Source organism: Meles meles, chromosome 16 (genome assembly GCF_922984935.1).
Source record: "Meles meles chromosome 16, mMelMel3.1 paternal haplotype, whole genome shotgun sequence".
NCBI lineage: Eukaryota > Metazoa > Chordata > Mammalia > Carnivora > Mustelidae > Meles > Meles meles.
This window is the reverse complement of record NC_060081.1, coordinates 38,614,723-38,634,401: the sequence shown is the minus strand read 5'-3', so window position 1 is coordinate 38,634,401 and position 19,679 is coordinate 38,614,723. Positions and strand designations below refer to the sequence as shown.

General features: G+C 43.6%; 1 protein-coding gene across 1 annotated transcript in view; it reads left to right on the top strand.

Moving 5' to 3' along the window:
* SLC24A3 (solute carrier family 24 member 3) overlaps positions 1 to 19,679 on the top strand; it is a 527,740-nt gene that overhangs the window by 442,789 nt on the left and 65,272 nt on the right. Inside the window, exon 7 of the mRNA XM_045981759.1 lies at positions 17,870 to 17,944. Within this exon, the coding sequence (XP_045837715.1) occupies positions 17,870 to 17,944 (75 nt within the window). The remainder of the gene's footprint in view (positions 1 to 17,869; positions 17,945 to 19,679) is intronic.

Genomic DNA, 19,679 nt, shown 5'->3' with positions numbered 1-19,679 from the left:
ACACAGAGGATAGGGTTTTCTTCCATGTTGTGTGGGACTGGGTAGTGCTGGGCAGTTTCTCATTTCTCATTTTCTGGACATCTATCAGACTAACAGGTCATAGCAGGAGGGAACAGAGGTGTCAACCCTTGCTGCTCAGGGTAGAATCACCTGAGAATGAAAACTCCAGTGGCCAAACCACAGCCCAGGTTAGCTAACTCACCATCTCTGAAGGTCGAACCCAAGCATGCCTGTTTCATAAGGCTTCCAGATGGTTCCACTGAGCAGCCAAGGGTGAGAATCAGGCCTTCCTGAGGATGATTCAGAAGGTCTGGGGTGAGCCCAGAAATCTGTATTTGTCAAACAGACCCAGGTCATTCTCATGACCAGGTGAGTTAAATAATCACCTGTAAGGGGCTGACCATGGGGGCTCTGTGGGTACTCACACCGGGCTCAGTCACTCCATGACTCCATGGTCAGTAGAGAACGGACCATGTCCCAGATCACACAGCACAGTAAGGGTGAAGCTGGGGAAATCTCTCTGGAAAGTGGAAAGAATGAAAGCCAGGGATGAGGCTGCAAATGGAGGGGTGCGACCCCATCCCCAGTCCTGGAAGACACCTGGAAGCCACCCCTTGCCTTGGCTTCCTCCGCACGGCATGAACACATCTCCCTACTGGGTGCTTCCCACACCACTTTGATGACATTTCTGATCCCCTGAACAGCTAAGGTACTAACTGCTCTCCACTTACACGGTCATCTGCAAAGTGAGAAAATTAACCTAACCACAGAGATAACCTCTGGCCATGTTTTTTGGCTAAGAACTATTCTTCGGTTCTTTTGGGAAGAGGTTTTGGTTGGCCAGCTGGTGTTACACGTTCCCGCCACCGCCACATCCGCTCCACCACCACTCCACTCCCTCAGCTTTCTGCTTTATTGCCTAAGGCAGATAAACGCAGGATGTGTTATTGATGTTACATGTTTTAATTATCAATTTCTTTAATGCAGGGAGAAAATATCTTCCAAGCACTCATTAAAGAAATGTTCTTGTGTTCAGTTTGCCCTGGCTTCAGAATCAATTCATGAACGTCACCTGCTGTCCCTACCCTGAGTCACAGAAATTGCTTAAAATAGATTGCCTGACATTAACTGGAGCCGGATGAGCCACACAGACGTGGCAACCCGTATTTTTTTAGTATGAAAATATCACCGCACTGCATCCACTCATGAGTAGGGGACAGGTGCTTCCTTTGCTACCTACAGCCCCCACGGGTGGTGGCCTCCCACATTTCCTTTGAACACATATTTCATTAGAAGACAGAATAACTCCTGATATTGCGGAAGTCCTATTCTTTGTCAAGCAGTGGGGATAAGTCTTAATTTTAATTTTAATTCGTCGATTTTTAAAGTACACGATCCACATTGCCTCTCCTCTATAACTTGATGAAGGCAGGGAAACATGGATCCTGCCAGGGATAATGTGTGTCATTTTAGCCAGAGCTTCCAGAAACCTAACTAAAATACATGCTCTTAGCTGTCTGATTTCTGAACTCACATGATCTGCATTAACTTCCTTTCTCATCAACACTTCGAATGCAGAGAAGCCCTACAGCATTTGGGGGTGAGGTGTCCCACATCAGGACACTGAGATGATCCCACAAGCTTGAGATTGTCCTTCTAGGTTTCATAATCCATGAAATGAGGAAATACTTGCCTCCTGTGTATATTTGGCTACTACCCTCAAATGGTATAAATTTAAAAATAAATTCAGCACCACTCTACTTTGGAGTCTTTATACCATCTTTTCAGCAGACAGATTAGGAGAGTGTACAAGTGAGCCAGGACTTCCCTGCCATGGTTCTCCGAAGGGACTGGACAAGAGGTGATCCCCCAGCATCTTCAGCAGGCTTGGTGCTAGAAATGGACAAAGTGTAGGAACCACCATACACAGAAGCGTTAAGGAGCTTCTGATTTGCAGCTTCAGCTCAAACACATCTAGTTGCTCTTTGGTGCAAAGCCCAATGCTGTGGGCTACTCATGCCCACAGCGTTGTGTCCAGCCCCAGTGCCCCAGGTGAAGGCGAGGAGCACCCCACCAGCCTCCTGCTCTTTACATTTCAGTTCCACAGGTGTGACCCAGACTTGGAAATTCTCTGTCCTCTGGGCCAGCACTTCTCACATTGTAATGTGCACGTGGTCACCAGGGGATCTTGTTAAGATGCAGCTTCCGATTCAGCAGACCTAGACCGGGGTCTGAGAGTTGCATTTTGAACCACCCATTCCAGACCACACTTGGGGTAAATAGCAGGAGGCACGCACCAGGCTGTGGCGAGAGCATCACTTCAGCCAGAGGACTGACACCCATTCTGCATTTCCCGGGCTGAGATAGGAGAATGAATGTTTGTGAGCCACTTCAGTTCTTCCTGGAAACCGATATAAATGTAGCCGAGTTTCTCTCCAGGATAATGGATGAAACAGCACACATAATTGAAATCGTCAGAGAGCCCCAAAGAGTGCTTTTGCCATTAGTTTCAAGCCCCTCCATCCAAGTGCTTATTACCACACCCAGAAGGGACTGAGAGCCGCCTCACCTCCCTCCACCTTCCTGGCAGAGGGACAATTATGTAAATGACAAAAAGCCAGGAACCGAGAAAGAGTAGAACCTCAGGACTTACTTTTCCAGAAACTAGTTTAGAGGAGTCTGTGAACTTGAGTGAGACAAATTATTACATCTTTCTAAAATTACATCTTTCTAAACCACATAGGTTTAACCTTTCATTTCATTATTCATGAGGCACCAAACCAGCAGTAGCTACTCGTGGCTTTGTCTCCAGCAGAAATACAAGAAGTATTCATGCTACGTTACAACTATGGCGGATTATCTGGGATTGCTCTCCTTACTCATCACTATATTGAAATGACTAACTCCTCTTACAATAAGGGAACTTCCTGGCTGTTGTTAATAAAGAAGCACATATACTACTAATATCTCCATTTCTCTGTGTTTTGATAACTGGATTTCAGTAAATCGGTTTTTTGGTCACTCTTTGTTATTTATTCTATATCTTTTACTACACAGTTCTGAAAAAGGGTCCATAAAGTACGAAGGTGTGCATTTCACAAAATGTTTAAGACCCCCACCCCCAGCACGATGTTGGACTGTGAAGAAATGGCAGCCGGTGCATTCAGCATGGTCAACACTAGTTAAAATAATTCTTTTAGGTCAGGGATCACAAATGCATGTTCCTGCAGAGCCCACGTATATAGGAAAATGAGTGAGGCTGTCCAGTCTAAGAAAAACAACAGCAGAGAGAACATTATATATGGCAGATGACTCTTGTCTTTGGAGTTGGGGACTGTGGAGTTGAGGGGACTGTGGCAGGCTGAAGAATATATGTCCTGTCTAAAGAGGGCATCTCTGATGGCTCCACAGTGATGTGAGAACACTCCCAGGTTGCCAGGTCTTCCAGTTTTTCCGAGAGAAGCCAAAAGTCTTGGTGTTGTGGAAATCCTCTCCATCATACTCACAGTATTGTAATGTGCATCTTGGCAATGACTGCAATTAACAAGAAACCGAGGGGGAAAGATCCTCTGAGCAGGCCAGACCACCAGAACAAAACAGCAATCAATATCCTGCATGAGATAAACAGACAATATAGAAAAAATTCAGCTTTCCCTTGACCTTATGAATATTTCAAAATCACCAAACCTCCAGTTTTATACTTAAAGAAAGGCAAAATAGTATCTTAACCAAGACCCAAAATTTCGTAAGGAAGGTTATCAGATTCAGCAAATAAAAATAGAGGGCACCCAGTTAAATTTCAATTTCAGATAAGCAACAAATATATTTTTAATATGTTTCCCAAGTGATGTTCAAGATTATACTTATATTTTTAAGAATTACTTATTGTTGCCCAAAATCATATTTAACTGGGTGTTCTGTATCTTATCTGGCAACTTTACTCCTAAGCCAACTCTCAATGTGAGGGAGTAGTTACTACTAAAATATGTAATTGACAGCCAACACAGCAATTGCATTTTTCTTTTGTTCAGGTGGCATTTTTATTGGGGGACCACATGCATTCAGGAAAGTGCACATATCATCTGTACAACTCAGTGACTTTTCACAACTAAGCCCATGCAGTAATCAGTACCCTGATCAAGAAAGAGAACAGTCCTGCCCTGCAGGAGCCCCTTGTGCCCTTTCAACTCTATTCCTGGCCCATGGGGAACACCATTCCAGATTTAAAACAGCATAAGTTTGGGGTTCCTGGCTGGCTCAGTCAGTAGAGCATGCAACTCTTGATCTCTAGGGTGGTGAATAGAAATTACTTAAAAATAAATATATATATATGTCTATATAAACTTTTTAAAAAGTTAGTATGTTCTGCTTTCAAATATTATGTAAATGGGATTGGGTTGTATTTTTAAGCTTACAAAACTGTATGTATGGGCCGCCTGGGTGGCTCCGCTAGTTGAGCGTCCAACATCAGTTCAGGTCTTGATTTTGGGGTGCTGGGATTAGACTGCACATCGGCTCTGCGCTCAGCCAGGAGTCTGTTTCTCCCTCTGCCTCTGACCCTCCTCCCACTAGTGTTCTCTCTCTCTCTCTCTCTCTCTCTCTGTCTCAAATAAGTAAATAACATATTTTTAAAAAACACAACTGTGTGTGTGTGCATGCGTGCATGCGTGTGGGAGAGAATGCTTACTCTGATTATTGGATTGCTGTGTATAAATCTGTGTTTTGGGTGCAGGAGACGCTGCTGGTGCTCCATGATCCCCTGCCCTTCCCCATCTCAGTTCCCACCACCCTGACTTCCACCTGCACCACCATACCTGCATTTCTCTTTCTGAAGGCTCTCCTTGGTCACTGCCCTTGGGCAGGGAGTGTCAGGGATCAGCAGACCTAGATGCTGGACTCTGGGTGCTGGGTCCTCAACCAGTGACTGATGGGAGCAGGTGGATGAATACCCCAGCCCCCTTTCCCCTTGGGTGAGACAAGGGAAGAGGCACGTTCTCCCTGGTCTCCCAGAACTCTCTAGCAGGAATCAGGATTGTACCCCAGTTGTACCTGCTGTAACTTGCTTCTTGTATTCCTTTCATCACCTGCCTCACTTCCCCCTGACCCCAGCACTGCTCCTTAGAACCACCTCCCAAATAACCTTGGTGTACTCAGATCCTTGCCTCGGGCTCTATTTCTGGGTGGAGCCAAGCTCACATATCCAGTGACATGACATTAACCTCAGTACCCTACATGTATTCAACCAACTCCTACCTGGTGCTGGTACCTAGTGCTGCCAGAGACAGTAGTAAATGCAGACTCTACACCTTGTCCTAGCATGGGCAGAGGGCTCCAGGAACACAGCAGGCCACAGTCCTGTGGCCACAAGTCTGGGATTTCTTTCCCTAAGGCAAAGCTAGCTGACCCCTTGTGAATTCTGATGGGTGTGAGCACAGTCGGAGCTACCATATTTTGAAGGCCTACCAGGCAATAACTTGCATTTTACGACTGCACATAATGTTTTGGATGATTGAGAAGGCACTCCAGAGTCCTGGGCGCTACAGGTCATGATGAACACCTGGTACTGTTCAGTACAATCAACGAAGAACGAGTGTTAGAGAGTTTACCACGTGTCTGCACTGTTCTGGTGTGTCCTCATTTTTCATTTAAATATATCTCCTATAGCAGCTTGTTTACTTGTCATTTGCTTTGCCCACATACATCTCAAAATGAGATTTCTTAGAAAAATAAAATAAAATTAAACGTATAAATTCATTTTCATGCTTGCAAAGATTAATAAGTGAAAGTTCACTGTATTTTGCAGAAGCATGGTCTTTTTTACATGGCCTGCTTGTTAGGGTCTGTTATTGGCAATAAACCAGAAGGCAGGAGCCTTTTATATAAAAGGGGGTTTTCCCAGGATCAAAGGATTTAAAAAGTGTCCTTGAACAATGTGCAGAGAGCAGCCCCAAGCCTTCCCCATGGGAGGGAGACCCATCTCGGCACTGCTGACCGTGCTCACATTGGGTGGGGAATGTCCCAGAGCCCCATCCTTACTCTACATCGTGTGGCTGCCTTTCCTGAGATAAGAATTGGCTGTAGAAATTGTGTCAGCTCAAAAGCTTGGAACAAAGCTCATGTTATGATTTTTCAAATCCCTTTTCCGTGAAATCTGTGTGAAATCACAGCATTTCTGAGATGAGAGTTGTATGTTTTATGTCATGTAACCATTATGCTGTTCTGACTGCTTCAATAGTTTTTCAAAAAGGCAAAGTGCTTGCAAGCCGAGGGTATGTGTGCCTTTTAAAATGTGTCTGCATTGTCAAATTCTACTGTTCATTGAGAAAAAACATTATATGTACTACATTATATTATGTATATTTACACTGTGTATCTGCATATATACTATGTGTGTATATTATCACATGTATAAATAGCTGTATATAGATTTGCAATATATATCCAGAAATATACAGAAAACATACCTTTTTATCATAAACAGTTACTTTTAACCTCCTAGATGGAGCCGGAATTCCAGAAGATTATCAGTCAACATTTGAATAAAGGAGAATGTGTTTTTTTGTTTTAGAAGGGTGGTTTTTGGCATTATGCCACTCTGAAACTAAATGAAATCATAAAAAGGAAACTAAAGTTGCATATTTAATAGAAAAAGTGTGAAATGCACTCCAGAAATAGAAAAGATGATCAAGAAATATCAAGCTGAAACTTCAGTTGGGAGGGATTACTAGAGCTAGGTGGCAAATAGAGTGTCTGCCTTTAATTTACAGGAAGAGTTTGTCAGCAATGGCCTCCTGTAACCTGTACCAATCTGCATTATTGATTAATGAGGTCAAGGGCAGTATTACTCACTGTTGGTGTCCTCCCAGGAGCCATGTTCTGGTCTCTTCACTAGAGTGACTTCTCAGTCTTCCTTGCAGCCACTTTGCAAAGTGCTGAGGAGGTACTGTCCTCCCATAAGTGCCCCCCACCAAGCGGGGTAACACCTGACAGCAGATGAAAAAGAGGCTCCCATTTTGATAAAAACATGCTAATATGTCTCTCTCTGCCAATAAATGTGTCCAGGATCAGATGTCCGATGGTTGCTGTCCTCCGTCTAGAGATAAAACACCCTTCACTGAGAGGCAAAGAGAACCCCTTAGACCCCACGCACCCCAATTTGTGGAAAAGTAAAACATTCAGCCACCAAACAATGAGCTTGTATTGGTGTTTGTTTGTTTTAACTAAACTAGCTAAACAGAGTAGTTTCCAGTTTATTTCACGGACTCTCTCCCTCCTGGAATACATCCATACCATATCCATATCCATATCCGCCGTCCTTATGGTAAGACTTTCCGGCTTGGATTCCTTGGCCTGAATCTCTGTAAAGCACTACATATTCTTTTTTTTTTCCCCATTTTATTTATTTTTTCAGCGTAACAGTATTCATTCTTTTTGCACAACACCCAGTGCTCCATGCAAAATGTGCCCTCCCCATTACCCACCACCTGTTACCCCAACCTCCCACCCCTGACCCTTCAAAACCCTCAGGTTGTTTTTCAGAGTCCATAGTCTCTTATGGTTCGCCTCCCCTTCCAAATTTTTTTTTTAATAAACATATAATGTATTTTTATCCCCAGGGGTACAGGTCTGTGAATCGCCAGGTTTACACACTTCACAGCACTCACGATAGCACTTACCCTCCCCAATGTCCATAGCCCCCTCCCCCTCTCCCAATCCCACCTCCCCCCAGCAACCCCCAGTTTGTTTTGTGAGATTAAGAGTCATTTATGGTTTGTCTCCCTCCCAATCCCATCTTGTTTCATTTATTCTTCTTCTATTCCCCTACCCCCCCCATGTTGCTTCTCCATGTCCTCATATCAGGGAGATCATATGATAGTTGTCTTTCTCCGATTGACTTATTTCACTAAGCATGATATGCTCTAGTTCCATCCACGTCGTCGCAAATGGCATGATTTCATTTCTTTTGATGGCTGCATAGTATTCCATTGTGTATATATACCACTTCTTCTTTATCCATTCATCTGTTGATGGACATCTGGGTTCTTTCCATAGTTTGGCTATTATAGACATTGCTGCTATAAACATTCGGGTACACATGCCCCTTCGGATCCCTATGTTTGTATCTTTAGGGTAAATACCCAGTAGTGCAATTGCTGGGTCATAGGGTAGTTCTATTTTCAACATTTTGAGGAACCTCCATGCTGTTTTCCAGAGTGGTTGCACCAGCTTGCATTCCCACCAACAGTGGAGGAGGGTTCCCCTTTCTCCCCATCCTCTCCAGCATCTGTCATTTCCTGACTTGTTAATTTTAGCCATCCTGACTGGTGTGAGGTGATATCTCATTGTGGTTTTGATTTGTATTTCCCTGATGCCGAGTGACGTGGAGCACTTTTTCATGTGTCTGTTGGCCATCTGGATGTCTTCTTTGCAGAAATGTCTGTTCATGTCCTCTGCCCATTTCTTGATTGGATTGTTTGTTCTTTGGGTGTTGAGTTTGCTAAGTTCCTTATAGATTTTGGATACTAGCCCTTTATCTGATATGTCATGTGCAAATATCTTCTCCCATTCTGTCAGTTGTCTTTTGGTTTTGTTAACTGTTTCCTTTGCTGTGCAAAAGCTTTTGATCTTGATGAAATCCCAATAGTTCATTTTTGCCCTTGCTTCCCTTGCCTTTGCCGTTGTTCCTAGGAAGATGTTGCTACGGCTGAGGTCGAAGAGGTTGCTGCCTGCATTCTCCTCAAGGATTTTGATGGATTCCTTTCTCACATTGAGGTCCTTCATCCATTTGGAGTCTATTTTCGTGTGTGGTGTAAGGAAGTGGTCCAATTTCATTTTTCTTCATGTGGCTGTCCAATTTTCCCAGCACCATTTATTGAAGAGGCTGTCTTTTTTCCATTGGACATTCTTTCCTGCTTTGTCGAAGATTAGTTGACCATAGAGTTGAGGGTCGATTTCTGGGCTCTCTATTCTGTTCCATTGATCTATGTGTCTGTTTTTGTGCCAGTACCATGCTGTCTTGATGATGACAGCTTTGTAATAGAGCTTGAAGTCCGGAATTGTGATGCCACCAACTTTGGCTTTCTTTTTCAATATTCCTTTGGCTATTCGAGGTCTTTTCTGGTTCCATATAAATTTGAGGATTATTTGTTCCATTTCTTTGAAAAAAATGGATGGTATTTTGATAGGGATTGCATTAAATATGTAGATTGCTTTAGGTAGCATAGACATTTTCACAATATTTATTCTTCCAATCCAGGAGCATGGAACATTTTTCCATTTTTTTGTGTCTTCCTCAATTTCTTTCATGAGTACTTTACAATTTTCTGTGTATAGATTCTTAGTCTCTTTGGTTAGGTTTATTCCTAGGTATCTTATACTTTTGGGTACAATTGTAAATGGGATTGACTCCTTAATTTCTCTTTCTTCAGTCTTGTTGTTGGTGTACAGAAATGCAACTGATTTCTGTGCATTGATTTTATATCCTGACACTTTACTGAATTCCTGTACAAGTTCTAGCAGTTTTGGAGTGGAGTCTTTTGGGTTTTCCACATATAGTATCATATCATCTGCGAAGAGTTGCGAAGAGTGATAGTTTGACTTCTTCTTTACCAATTTGGATGCCTTTAATTTCTTTTTGTTGTCTGATTGCTGAGGCTAGGACTTCTAGTACTCTGTTGAATAGCAGTGGTGATAATGGACATCCCTGCCGTGTTCCTGACCTTAACGGAAAAGCTTTCAGTTTTTCTCCATTGAGAATGATATTTGCGGTGGGTTTTTCATAGATGGCTTTGATAATATTGAGGTATGTGCCCTCTATCCCCACACTTTGAAGAGTTTTGATCAGGAAGGGATGCTGTACTTTGTCAAATGCTTTTTCAGCATCTATTGAGAGTATCATATGGTTCTTGTTCTTTCTTTTATTAATGTGTTCTATCACATTGATTGATTTGCGGATGTTGAACCAACCCTGCAGCCCTGGAATAAATCCCACTTGATCGTGGTGAATAATCCTTTTAATGTACTGTTGAATCCTATTGGCTAGTATTTTGGCGAGAATTTTTGCGTCTGTGTTCATCAAGGATATTGGTCTGTAGTTCTCTTTTTTGGTGGGATCCTTGTCTGGTTTTGGGATCAAGGTGATGCTGGCCTCATAAAATGAGTTTGGAAGTTTTCCTTCCATTTCTATTTTTTGGAACAGTTTCAGGAGAATAGGAATTATTTCTTCTTTAAATGTTTGGTAGAATTCCCCTGGGAAGCCGTCTGGCCCTGGGCTTTTGTTTGTTTGGAGAGTTTTGATGACTGTTTCAATCTCCTTACTGGTTATGGGCCTGTTCAGGTTTTCTATTTCTTCCTGGTTCAGTTGTGGTAGTTTATATGTCTCTAGGAATGCATCCATTTCTTCCAGATTGTCCAATTTGTTGGCGTAGAGTTGCTCATAGTATGTTCTTATAATTGTCTGTATTTCTTTGGTGTTAGTTGTGATCTCTCCTCTTTCATTCATGATTTTATTGATTTGGGTCCTTTCTCTTTTCTTTTTGATGAGTCTGGCCAGGGGTTTATCAATCTTATTGATACTTTCAAAGAACCAGCTCCTAGTTTCATTGATTTTTTCTATTGTTTTTTTGGTTTCTATTTCATTGATTTCTGCTCTGATCTTTATGATTTCTCTTCTCCTGCTGGGTTTAGGGTTTCTTTCTTGTTCTTTCTCCAGCTCCTTTACGTGTAGGGTTAGGTTGTGTACTTGAGACCTTTCTTGTTTCTTGAGAAAGGCTTGTACCGCTATATAGTTTCCTCTCAGGACTGCCTTTGCTGTGTCCCACAGATTTTGAACTGTTGTGTTTTCATTATCATTTGTTTCCATGAATTTTTTCAATTCTTCTTTAATTTCCTGGTTAACCCATTCATTCTTTAGAAGGATGCTGTTTAGTCTCCATGTATTTGGGTTCTTTCCAGCTTTCCTCTTGTGATTGAGTTCTAGCTTCAGAGCATTGTGGTCTGAAACTATGCAGGGAATAATCCTAATCTTTTGATACCGGTTGAGACCTGATTTGTGACCCAGGATGTGATCTATTCTGGAGAAGGTTCCATGTGCACTAGAGAAGAATGTGTATTCTGTTGCTTTGGGATGAAATGTTCTGAATAGATCTGTGATGTCCATCTGGTCCAGTGTGTCATTTAAGGCCTTTATTTCCTTGTTGATCTTTTGCTTGGATGATCTGTCCATTTCAGTGAGGGGAGTGTTCAAGTCCCCTACTATTATTGTATTATTATTGATGTGTTTCTTTGATTTTGTTATTAATTGGTTGATATAGTTGGCTGCTCCCACGTTAGGGGCATAGATATTTAAAATTGTTAGATCTTCTTGTTGGACAGACCCTTTGAGTAGGATATAGTGTCCTTCCTCATCTCTTATTATAGTCTTTGGCTTAAAATCTAATTGATCTGATATAAGGATTGCCACCCCAGCTTTCTTCTGATGCCCATTAGCATGGTAAATTGTTTTCCACCCCCTCACTTTAAATCTGGAGGTGTCTTCGTGTCTAAAATGAGTTTCTTGTAGGCAACATACTGATGGGTTTTGTTTTTTTATCCATTCTGATACCCTGTGTCTTTTGATTGGGGCATTTAGCCCATTAACATTCAGGGTAACTATTGAGAGATATGAATTTAGTGCCATTATTAGCCTGTAAGGTGACTGTTACTGTATATTGTCTCTGTACCTTTCTGATCTACTACTTTTAGGCTCTCTCTTTGCTTAGAGGACCCCTTTCAATATTTCCTGTAGAGCTGGTTTGGTGTTTGCAAATTCTTTCAGTTTTTGTTTGTCCTGGAAGCTTTTGATCTCTCCTTCTATTTTCAATGATAGCCTAGCTGGATAGAGTATTCTTGGCTGCATGTTTTTCTCGTCGAGTGCTCTGAATATATCATGCCAGCTCTTTCTGGCCTGCCAGGTCTCTGTGGATAAGTCTGCCGCCAATCTAATATTTTTACCATTGTATGTTACAGACTTCTTTTCTCGGGCTGCTTTCAGGATTTTCTCTTTGTCACTAAGACTTGTCAATTTTACTATTAGGTGACGGGGTGTGGACCTATTCTTGTTGACTTTGAGGGGGGTTCTCTGCATCTCCTGGATTTTGATGCTTGTTCCCTTTGCCGTATTAGGGAAATTCTCTCCAATGATTCTCTCCAATAGACCTTCTGCTCCCCTCTCTGTTTCTTCTTCTTCTGGAATCCCAATTATTCTAATGTTGTTTCGTCTTATGGTGTCACTTATCTCTCGAATTCTCCCCTCATGGTCCAGTAGCTGTTTGTCCCTCTTTTGCTCGGCTTCCATATTCTCTGTCATTTGGTCTTCTATATCACTAATCCTTTTTTTTTTTTAAAGATTTTATTTATTTATTTGACAGAGAGATCACAAGTAGATAGAGAAGCAGGCAGAGAGAGAGAGGGAAGCAGGTTCCCTGCCGAGCAGAGAGCCCGATGCGGGACTCGATCCCAAGACCCCGAGATCATGACCTGAGCCGAAGGCAGCGGCCCAACCCACTGAGCCACCCAGGCGCCCCATATCACTAATTCTTTCTTCTGCCTCATTTATCCTAGCAGTGAGAGCCTCCATTTTTGATTGCACCTCATTAATAGCTTTTTTTATTTCAACTTGGTTAGATTTTAGTTCTTTAATTTCTCCAGAAAGGGCTTTAATATCTCCAGAGAGGGTTTCTCTAATATCTTCCATGCCTTTTTCGAGCCCAGCTAGAATGTTCAGAATCGTCATTCTGAACTCTTGATCTGACATATTACCAATGTCTGTGTTAATTAGGTCCCTAGCCTTCGGTACTGTCTCTTGTTCTTTTGTTTGTGGTGATTTTTTCCACCTTGTCATTTTGTCCAGATAAGAGGATATGAAGGAGCAAATAAACTACTAAAAGGGTGGCAAAGACCCCAGAAAAATGCGCTGTAACCAAATCAGAAGAGACCCCTAATTGTGGGGGGGAGAAAGGGGATAAAAACAGGTTCTGAAAAAAAAAGAAAAGAAAAGAAAAAAGGGAAAAAAAATTAAAAAATAAAACAAATAAAAAAATATAAAAAAGAAAGAAAAAATATATATATTTAGATGAACTAGTCAAAAAACGTTAAAAAAGAAAAGGGTAAAATTTTTAAAAAATTTAGCAGAAGAAGAAAAAAGAAAAAAGAAAAAAAAAAATTGAAGTAGCCGCAAGACTAAAGAATCATGGGGAGAAAGCCATGAGTTCCGTGCTTTGCTTTCTCCTCCTCTGGAATTGCTCTGCTATCTTAGGAATTGAACCTGCTTTCTCCTTGATAGATGAACTTCGTCCTGGCTGGATATTTTGTTGATCTTCTGGGGGAGGGGCCTGTTGTAGTGACTCTCAAGTGTCTTTGCCCGAGGCGGGATTGCACCGCCCTTACCGGCGGCCGGACTAAGTAATCGGCTCGGGTTCGCTTTTGGGAGCTTCTGTTCCCTGAACGCTTTCCGTAGAGTTCCGGAGGACGGGAATGAAAATGGCGGCCTCCTAGTCTCCGGCCCGGAGGAGCCGAGAGCCTGGGGCCCCACTCCTCAGTGCGCCCCCAGAGGACAGCACCCAATCACTCCCATACCCCCAGCCTCCAGCCGCGCTCCGAGCTCACCCAGCCCGCGACCAGTTCAAGGTAACCCCGAGCTGAGAGTTCAGTCCTCGGCTCTGTCTCTGCAGCCGGCTTCTCCGTTCTAATACCTGCGAGCTCTGCGACACTCTGACACCCCCGATCCTTCTGTGACCCTGCGGGATTTGCGGCCACACTGACCCCGCGTGGGCTTCATCCTGGGTTAGCCTCTGGAGCAATGTCCCTCAGTGGAACAGACTTTGAAAAGTCCTGATTTTGTGCTCCGTTCCTCCGCCACTTGCCGGGAGCCGGCCCCTCCCCTGCGGTCTATCTTCCCGTCGTTTTAGATTCACTTCTCCGCCAGTCCTACCTTTCAGAAAGTGGTTGATTTTCTGTTTCTAGAGTTGCTGTTCTTCTTCTCTTCGCTCTCCCGTTGGATTTGTAGGTGTTTGCAATGTTTAGATAAGCTATCGAGCTGATCTCCTGCTACCTGATGTAGTCTCAGGCTGCTACCTCTCCGCCATCTTGACTCCTCCTGTAAAGCAGTACATATTCTAAATTGAGCTGTGGTCACTGCTTTCTTTTCTTTTCTTTTTTTTTTTTCTTGGTCTCTTACCTTCAATTTTTCCCTCCTTTGGCTACCATCTCCAACACACCTGCCTAATGGCTTAAGGTTGTAGAGAAAATACGACCTCCGACCTCCGTGAGAGGCAATCACAAATGAATGTCTGCTTTTCAACCCTGCCTGCAGGGAGGCATTGTGCCATCGTAGGAGGGGGCAGGGTCTTGAGACCCTGACTTCCTGGTTCAGATCCCAGCCCTTCCGGCCAGATGGCTGGCCAGCGAAGGTGACGGTGCCCACCTTATTAGGTCACGACAGGATTGAATGAGATAACCCTTCTGGATCCCCAGATTTGCAGAAAGCGTCAGGTAAATATTTGCTGTTGTGATGAGTGGCAGTCACAGAAGCGTAAGGTAGAGGCAGACAGGTCGTCATGTTGCAGCTCTCAATAGAGACCCCGCAGGTTCATCAGTGGTGCTTTAATTCTCTCTTGAGTGTGGAAAGAAATTATCCTCTGGTTTGACTCCTTCTTACTTGTCTTCTGGTTCATTGCTTCTATAGAAAAAAAATTGGTTTCGCTCCGGTGTGGACTGTGAATGTGAAGCTAAATTTGATGATGGCCCAGTGACTGAGAGCTGTTCTGGAGAATAAAATAATCTCGACTCATCCAGAGTTGGCCTGTAGGCTTAATGCAAGGTGTATCTTGCAGCAGTAAATCAAAGTGGATAATTTGTACTATACTTTCTTATTTTTTAATTTGTATTTAAGTTATATATGCACAGAGCTTAAAGAGCCAACCAGTTCTAAGAAGCTTATTGTGAAAGCTCTTTTTTCTAGTCCACAAGCACCATTTCCCTCTCTTTTGATACAACTGCATTTTCTAGATGAGGTATACTGGACACACAAGGTTACGTTAGTTTCAGGTATCCAGCATCAAGATTGGTGGTCTTCCAGTAGCTTTTTGAGAAGGGATACATAGGAAGTAAAGTTTTGAGACAATTATACTTTTGTTTTTATTCTTCTCCCACTCTTAATGAATAGTTTGGTTGGGCACAGAATTTCAGGCTGAAATAATTTTCCTCTCTAATTTTAAAGGCGTCACTCCATTGTCTTCTAGTTCCCAGTGCTTTTGTTGAAAAATAAAATGTCATTCTGGTTTTGATCCTCTGTATGTAATCCTGTTTTTCTCTTTCTGGTGGTTTCTAGGACCTTTTTTTTTTCTTTGTGCCAGGATTCTGAAAATTCATAATGATATGCTTCGGTGTACATCTTTTTTTTTTTGGTCCATTGTGCTGAACACTCAGGAGGCCATTCTACTCAGAAAATGCACATCCTTAATTTCTGGGAATTTTTAAAAATTATTTATTTGATTATTTTCTCTCTCCTATTTTCTGGAACATCTGTCTTCAAGTGCCAGGTTTCCTGTTTCTCTTAAAGAGAGGGAGGTACAGTCACTGGTCTACTTGAAGCGAGGAAAATAATTTGTGGGTTATATTTTCAAATATTCTTTCAGTTATCCTGGCTTCAGACCCTCCTTCACCCCTACGTCTAGAGCTTTGCCCACTGCCAGCTGAGTATTCCATCATTCTTCTGCTTTCCAGCATCTGGAACGCTTGGGTGACTCAGTTGGTTAAGCATCTGCCTTCGCTCAGGTTATGATCCCAGCGTCCTAGGATCGAGCGCGTATTGGGCTCCTGGCTCAGTGGGGAGTCTGCTTCTCCCTCTGCCTGCTGCTCCCCCAGCTTGTGTTCACTCTCTCTCTCTCTCTCTCCGCCTCTCTGACAAATAAATAAAATCTTTGATAATCCCTTACATTCTCTTTTCCTTGGGGGTTTATACCTTGTTGAAAAGAAAAAAAAACTTTTACTATTATTATTTTGTTGTAACAAGAGCAAAGTTCATGGGTATGTATTTAGCCTGTTATCTTAAACTAAAAGCCCAAGAGATTTTTTTAAGGCCGTTCAGAATTGATATTTGCCACATGTTCTATGTCCATTTTCCTAGTCATCTGATGCTGAATAAATATTCACAACCTTTTATGACCTGCTGGAAAATGGACAGTCCAGTCCAATGTAAGCTATTCCGTAGATGACCACGGATTCTAATAGCATACACTACAAGGAGGAGCATGATAAGAGGGTAAAGAATACTTTACATTTGTTCTAAAGTGATTTCTGTGCCATGAGCCCTATCCTTGACAACCCCGTCATCTGTAACTTAGATCTGCTAGTACAAGACCTAATAAGGCAAAATCAGCAACAGAAAAATACCTAAGTGTCCCTATAACAAATGGAAGAATGTGTTCATGGAAGGAGACCTCATTACTCATTTATGGTTCTATTTAAGTCTATCTTTCATGTTATTTGAATCCAGAAAGGCTTTTCTGGTTTGACTTTGCCTGATCTTTTCTTTATAGACTGACACAGTTGTCAGGGAGAGAATAGACTCCAAATGTTGCCTTGTCCCCGAATCCTTTTTTCCCATTGTCTTTAGGGCAGCATGTGGCTGTCATTGGCCCAGCCAACAGCTGACATTTGCTGTGTCCTTCTTCACTTACGAGGCCAAGGGCAAAGCAGCTAGACAGGTCCTGTGGCCGAGGGGTGCTTGGCACTTGTCTAGGGAGGTGGGAAGGAGTTGTGAAGGACAGGCAGGAAGCACTTCCAACCCCTCTCTGTACATTCTCCCACCTTTCTTTGTGAGACTCTGCCAAAATGGACCCACTCCACAAAGTAAAGAAAGAAATAACAGATATCCCTCAAAAGGAGATTTGGAAGGATTTACCAAGGAGAAATGACTCTTCCTCCAGAACAGGGATCTTAACCTGGCATCTGCAGCTCCCCCTTCCCAGCAGCCTCTCCTCCCCACAGCCCCGCCGGCTCCATTGCCCTCCTTTGTCTCATCCAGGGGCCTCCCTCTGTAGGAAGTCTGGACACAGTGGGCCAGGCCTGTCATAGCCTCCAGCAGTGCGTCTCCTGGCCTCATCGTAGCAGAGCCATCCTATCCTTAAAGGGACATTGTCCAACTGCTAAGAATAACATTTTCTCCAGATAAATATGCAAATCAGTATTTTAAAAAATTCTGATCAAATCAGGAGTCAGGTGCCGACAAGGACAGGCATATAATAGAGGCGAGAGGAGGCGGCTGCAGAGGCCCCTTGTGAAGGGCAACGGCTGTCCAGCCCTGGGTTCATTCCATGAGCCCAGGCTGTAGCAGACATGAGAGCCTTGACAAGGACACGGGGTGGGTGGCTCCTCATCCCCGTATCATGAGGGATGCTAAGGCTGGTGGGTTCCTGGGAGACACAGGTCTTTGACTCAGCTTTGCTGAGCCTTCCTCGTGCTGCCCAGCAGCCTGGGACATGTCCACCCTCCCTCCTTCACAGGGGTCAGACCCAAAACGTGGTTGGGTGACCCTCCTACCTACCCCCTGGCTACCTCCCCGTTTTCTCTCATGAGTGCCTTCCCCTCATAAAACTGTTGCAGGTTTAATCCCTTCTTGGAATTTGTCTTTCAGAAGCTCCAAACTAATACACCCAAAGGCCTTCCATAAATTCATACCTGCAGGCAGACTGACTGGGGTCAGCCCAGGAGACAGAAATACTAAGTTGAGTTCCCGGTTTATCACTGGCGAGAGCCACCAGAAGCCATGCTTTCTCCTTTGCACCGTCGAATATCCTGACTCTTACTGTCTTCTTCTCTTTTCACTCAGGTTGTGGCTCTTTCCTCTTGGTGCCTGCTGAGGGATTCAATTTACTACACGCTGTCTGTGGTGGCGCTCATCGTGGTAAGTGTGTGACACAGCCCTCATCTGAGTCCCCTTGCCATTCGACTCTTAACTCATCCTTTTCATTACTTGGGATTATGTGCAGCTCCCCTGCATGGAGCAAGTTCAATGTCTCTGGTGACAAAGAAGTGAACAGATGTCTATGCATGGAGGAGGCTTCTCTTTCTTCCAGCTCCTTTGATCACCCAGAACCCCAGTGTGATAGTTTGGTGCGCAGAACAGGAGTGTTGACTCTGATTACCTGATTCCATGAGAGTCCTCTGCTGTTTTCCTGGGACCCCCTGACCATTCCCTCTCACTTTCTCACGGGCTCTTCTGGAACTCTCTTCAGTGTCAGTGTCCCCAGGTTTTGACCTTACTTCCCCCTCTCCGTATGCCCTCCCAGGACACTGCCCATGGCCATTACCACCTTTGTGCTAACACCTCCACACTGCATTTTTGGCAATGGCATCTCCCTGAGGTCCAGTCACAGAGAAGCCCCTCTCTACTGGGCATCTTCCTGTCCCAAACTCAACGTGTCTCTAAACTTACTGTGACTTTCCCAAGACTAGATGCTCTTTCTGTATTTCAACCCCCATTTCTCTCTTAGCCACCCAACCTGTGGATGATACTAAGTTGACCTTTCTCCCAATTCTACCATACCCATTTGGCTTCATTTTAGATTTTCATCTTGTAAAAATCTCCCCAGTATGTCCCTTCACAGCCCATTTTAGTTGAGGGTTTTTATGTCTTTGGCCGGAACTGACGGCCTGTCGCGGGTCAGTATGACAATAAGAAACATCATTGCCCCCCTCCCTTCCCTCCTTTCCCAGTCAGTCCTTAGAGCTACTCTAAGCTACCACTGGTAGCTCTACAAAGAACAACTTTGTGCCTCCTTGTCACCTGTGGGGACAAATCCAACCCCCCTGCTTGGCTAGCCAAGTCATCCAGAAGAAGGGTGGTGGTGAATCAGAAACACACCGAAATGGGAATTAGAACATCTGACTCCTAATTGTGGTCCCCTCCCTTCTGGCTAGCTCTCGTTCCTGAAAGTTACTGTTTCAAAAGCATGGCTTGCGGACATGATAAATAGATGCAACTCTCTGTTTTGCCGAATTTCGCAAAGAGATGACCATTCCCAGAAAGACGAGGTTATGAGATGGAAAACAAAAGCTGAGATTTCCCCAGAGCACAGACCCAGCATGTCCACTCCCAACAGTGAATTGCCCACACTGGCTTCTTTTTCTGTTCTCAGCACAGACACCTCCTGGACTCTGGGTGAAATAACTTGTTTTCAGTCGGATTTACCTAAATATGCCCAGGATTTTTCTTTTCTTAATGTAATTGTTATGAAGTGTGAGTAAGTAAAGAGTTTTGCTTCCTTGGGCTGCAGGTGACGCTCACCCAAGTGGGGTCTTTGGGCAAAGCCATCCTCTACCCAGCATGTGGCCCATGAATTGCAGAGCTGAGCCCATCGGACACCCAGGCTGCCGCAGCTCTGTGTTTCCTTCATACGACAAGATGCAAAAGCCAGTAATTCTCTGCCGTTCCCTGCAGATTTGGACTGTGTATTTACCAGCCCAGATGTCAAGACTAGAGTTTTTTGATTTTGAGAAAAATTACATTTCTCCACTGTTAGGAAGTAATAGCAGAGAAAAGCTTGAGTCCTTAGGGTTTGGTCTTGGTTCTTCTTATTTTTACCAGTGTTCCTTTACCGGTGTTCCCGCCAACTTCTGTACACCCTGGAAACACCCAG